The sequence below is a fragment of the Anabas testudineus genome, chromosome 18 (genome assembly GCF_900324465.2).
Source record: "Anabas testudineus chromosome 18, fAnaTes1.2, whole genome shotgun sequence".
NCBI classification, from domain to species: domain Eukaryota; kingdom Metazoa; phylum Chordata; class Actinopteri; order Anabantiformes; family Anabantidae; genus Anabas; species Anabas testudineus.
Genome location: NC_046627.1, coordinates 16,463,950 through 16,468,473, shown reverse-complemented (window position 1 = coordinate 16,468,473; position 4,524 = coordinate 16,463,950). Strand labels below are relative to the sequence as shown.

The 4,524-nt window shown below is 38.0% G+C and overlaps 1 protein-coding gene across 2 annotated transcripts; it reads right to left on the bottom strand.

Annotated features, from left to right (window-relative positions):
- Positions 1-394: 394 nt before the first annotated feature.
- Positions 395-2,322, bottom strand: LOC113157625 (CXADR-like membrane protein). 2 transcript variants are annotated; one of them, XM_026353216.2, is made up of 3 exons: positions 2,191-2,322; positions 909-1,235; positions 395-689 (listed from the first exon to the last, which is right to left on the bottom strand). In XM_026353216.2, the coding sequence occupies exons 2-3, from the start codon at positions 1,225-1,227 to the stop codon at positions 538-540; spliced, it is 471 nt and encodes a 156-aa protein (XP_026209001.1). In that variant the 5' UTR covers positions 1,228-1,235; positions 2,191-2,322; the 3' UTR covers positions 395-537. The 2 variants fall into 2 exon arrangements, with proteins under 2 accessions (XP_026209001.1, XP_033182674.1); XM_033326783.1 differs by having other exon boundaries at positions 909-1,231.
- Positions 2,323-4,524: the final 2,202 nt, after the last annotated feature.

Below are 4,524 nucleotides of genomic sequence, written 5' to 3'. Positions count from 1 at the left end.
CACACAAATATGAGTCCACACAAGCTACATGATATGTGACTTTTCACAATTCAGGAAGCATTATTCTCATTAAATGAGGGTTCATCAAGGACTTCACAAAAACATTAAACAAGTACTTTAAAAACTCAGGGTTTTACAAAACACCATAAACTTCATAAACTACGATGATACAAATATAAAGGTTTGTTGTATCCTCAACAGATATTAATAACTAGTTTGATGCTTTTGATTCCAGCTCTGATCAAACCTGCATCAACATGTTCAACAGGTCAGAGAAGTTCCAAACATAAACCCTGCTCATCATCAACATTACTGATAAAGACAGAAATCAAGTCAGAAATCAAATATGAACTAAAGCTTTATTGACAAATTAGTTTGACATATTTATGTAGAGTACAGCAAATTAAAAGCACCAGTAAATAAAAGAAGCTGCACACAACAAACAACAGTTTACAGTAGTTAATGCTGATATAGAATTTAGTAGGTTGGTAGTAGAAGAAGCTAGTTAGTTAGTTAGTTAGTTAGTTAGTTAGTTAGTTAGTTAGTATGAATCCTGTCCTTTTGACCTTTTCTATACAACACAAAACCAACTAAACCAGCAACAACAAGAACAACAACAGTAAGTGACACAGCAATCAGTCCAAGATGTCCTCTCATGTCTCCTCCATCCTTGCGTCCAGCTGCATCACCTGCAGACGAGAAGCAGCAGTGAGTCAGCAGGTGTCAGGTAGGTGACTCCTGTCAGACATTATCTACTGCACTTTCATTCCATCACTCATACCAGCTGTTTTCTAGTCTTGTCAACACCAACATCTGATCTGTGATGTTTCACTCTCACATCAACAACCAGGAAGCAGCTTCAACTCTGATCCACACACACACACACACACACACACACACTAACTCACCTGGATCAACTGTCAGGTGGATGTTGATGAGGTCATGTGTTCCTTCATATCCAATGTGACACTCATATGTTCCAGTATCATTGAGGGTGACGTTCTCTAGGATCACAGATGCGTCTCCGTCCTTCATCTTTGGATCTTTCAGCTCCACTCGATCACGATAAGATGGATCCTGGTAGTTTTCATACCCACGGTTCTCTCTGAAGAAGAAGATGTAACCCTCTAACTGCAGGTCTATTCTGATCCATTTTAACACTGTGATGGCAGAAACTCTGAGGCTGTCACACTGAAGGACGACGTCATCTCCAGGTTTTGCTTTCATCTCTTTATCTAGAGAAAAAATAAAAATAAAAGGCAAGAGTCAATAATATGACCTTTTTTTTGACAAACATGAACAAGTGACTGATTGGAACATATCAGACATTTAAGATCATTTGGTCAAAGTTCACACTGACAGTTTGTCTTTGAGCTGCAGTAAAAGTCTCTGATTTAAAACTGCAGTGACGCATAAAGCCTGAAACAACAAAATGATTTGACTGATTCATTTGTCTTTACTATTTAGCACATTATTAAATATCCCATGCATACCATCACATTCTGGAGAACACATACTGCCTCAGTACATAAGCTCATCTACATCAACATCTTATTAAATCCATAAATTGAAACGTCTGTGTGTTTTCTGTTGGTTCCCTAATTTTAGTAAGCAAGCTGAGTTGTTATTGAACCGTAAACCCAACATACCACAGCCTACCTTCAGCAGCAGCGTGATACAGCAAACATGTGATAAGACAAAGGAATAAAATCCACTGTGAAGACGTCATCTCTAACTTTTCTGATACTGTTAATGTTAATTTTACTGTTATTATTTTGAATGAATTTCTCGCCTCGTGTAAATTTATAAAGCTTTTTTTTCTGCTTCCGGGTTCTGCACATGCGCACTAGTATTTCTGCGCACTAGTATTTCTGCGCACTAGTATTTCTGTGCACTAGTATTTCTGGGCAGGTCCTCGTATATTCACTCTGCTTCCTCCATAAACTACGATGATACAAATATAAAGGTTTGTTGTATCCTCAACAGATGTTAAAATATGTATTTAGTCTGTTGCTTTGTGGTGTATTTTAACCTTTTTTTTTTTGTTGTTGTTGTATTTGAAGAAAGATCAGCTGTAATAAATCGGCGTGTTTTAACTTACTACAAACTCTTAAACTCTACTAACAGAAACATACAGCTCCCACTTGAATGGAACATCTGAAGATCATCAGTAATAACATTAATTCTTACCTTAGACTTCATGATGAGGAGGATGGTTCCTTTAGCAAAGGAAAAAATCAAAAGACTCATAATCTCCCATGTTTCTAATGTAGGCTATACATACAGAAGAACATCTTTCACTGCAGCTGAAACCTTTAACAGTGTCAGTAACACGCAAGAACATGAAGTAAAACCAGACTGCATCACTTCCTTACAGGAAACACTGGTGGTTTACTGTATGTAAATGTATCAGGTGTTGAATTTGCATTGACAGTGACAGTCGCCAAAACAAAAAACAAAAAACACACTCCACTGAACAGGACTAAACTGATAATTCTTCATCACATTAGAAAAACGGTTTTACACTTTTTTAGATATGATGTCTATTTATTTCCTTTTATTTCTTACAAACATGCAGAACCACATTCAGATTTCATGAGAAACAGGAAACAGGATGATTACAGAGCTCTTTGTGTCCTAATCATGTTCACCACAGTCTACACAGCACGACACATTTTAAAAAAACACAATACTTAAGATATTTAAGATATCATCCATTAAAACCTATAAGAATTACAAAACAATTACAATTACAACAGCAGATAATAATCCAATCCTCCTTATGCACAGACATGCATCTGCCAAAAGAGGGATGACGTATCCTTGTATTGAGTTAACTCAAATTGAGTTAACTCAAATAATCTTTCATTGTTAACTGTGAAATACAACAAATTAGGTTATAAAGAGTTAGATTCATAAAAATTAAGCAAAAAAAGTTACAAGTTAGAGAAGGGACTGGGAATTATAAAATCATGATATGATATTAAACGCTTGACTTTAAGGAGGTTTTGTTGTATGACTCAAACGGATCACAAGCTCACCAACTTAGTTCATTTATGATTCTCAACAGTTTCTCTAGTTGAACCACATATTAAAAGAAAGTTGACTCACAAGTAATAATACGTGTTTACTGGGAAAGAAATTGTATCCAGGAAGAATTAGATAAGTATTTAGCTGGCAGGTTTGTCCTTAAGGTGTCTTTGGATGATTAATTTTGCACTGAAATCATTGTCTCTCATAATCAACTCCTCCGAAAAAAAGACAATTGCAATTTTTATAAGCCAGACAAGTCCAAAAGTGACACGATGTAATGAATTGGGAAGGAGAGTAATTCTCCACTGATTGCAAAGGTGACTTAAAGAAAACTAAATTATTAAAATGGCCATAATCAGTCAGCACCCCTAGACAGTTCATGCCTGACGGTGCTGTGACAGCGAGTCACACCCACCACCTTCAGAAAAGAGGAGCAGTACTTTGCAGAGATCAGCCGGACAGGAAAAAGATGGCTGGAAGGCACTGAGAAACGTCTCTGGCTTCACGGTGGTATTGAAGCATTCAACGCTGCAGGAGCTCCTAAATGAACACCAATCAAAAGAGAATGGAGGACCACATGGCGAGCTCGAACCCTCATCATCCCTCAGCATGAAGTCCCATAGAGGTGGGCGGCTCTCTGGTGTAACTTAAATAGCACTGGACTACAAGAGCGACAATACTTGGTCATTACAGGCATTACTGACGCAGCTCTGTCTGGTTAAAGGGGCGATTAACCTGAGCCCTGTCACAGGATGTGTCATCACAACCCACCATTTGGCACAGGGGGTCATACAGCCACACAGAGGTGACAGAATAAGACTCTGAAGTTTGAGCTCTGCTGTGTCTACAGCGTGTCAGACCGAACCTGGCACTAAAGAAATAACCAGAACTATCGGTGACATACCTCAAATACAGTAGAATAGCTACCATAAAATACAATGGGGAAAAAATGATTAGGAAGCTGTTATGTCAGACCTTGAAGTAAAGGGCAAAGAGGAGTTGGTATTTTCATCCTTTAAATCAAACCAGCACACAAGATGAAGAGTTTAGCATGGCGCAAATGCATAAAAATGTCAACAAAGGCAATTAAATGAAGGAGGAGACGCTTTACCACAAGACAACACGCACAGACGTGTAATATTTTACACCAGCTGTAGACAGGGTCTCACACTGGGGGTATGCTTGCTGAAAAATGCAGAGCCAGCTCAGCCAGAAAGATAAAACACACACTGCAGCGTCCAAAATCAATGCAACACTTATTTCTTTCTTTTTCCTTTGTCTGCAAGAAACTGCTGAAGTTCATTAGTAATAAACTGCTTGTACTCACACTCACATTTGGCTACATGTAAAACGCGCAATATGACCACAACATCGCATTAGTCCTTTATGATCCTGGCTCACACGGCCAAAATATCAAGCTACCTACATAAATCACAGTCTAAAGACGTTTAAGTCCTGGATCACTTATGATAATAAGAAAATAAATAGCTT

Excerpts from the sequence above, each read along its gene's own strand:
- LOC113157625 (XM_026353216.2), bottom strand. The coding sequence starts at position 1,227 with ATGAAAGCAAAACCTGGAGATGACGTCGTCCTTCAGTGTGACAGCCTC. Across the intron at positions 690-908 it reads CCACCTGACAGTTGATCCAG|GTGATGCAGCTGGACGCAAG; the intron begins GTGAGTTAGTGT and ends TCTCGTCTGCAG.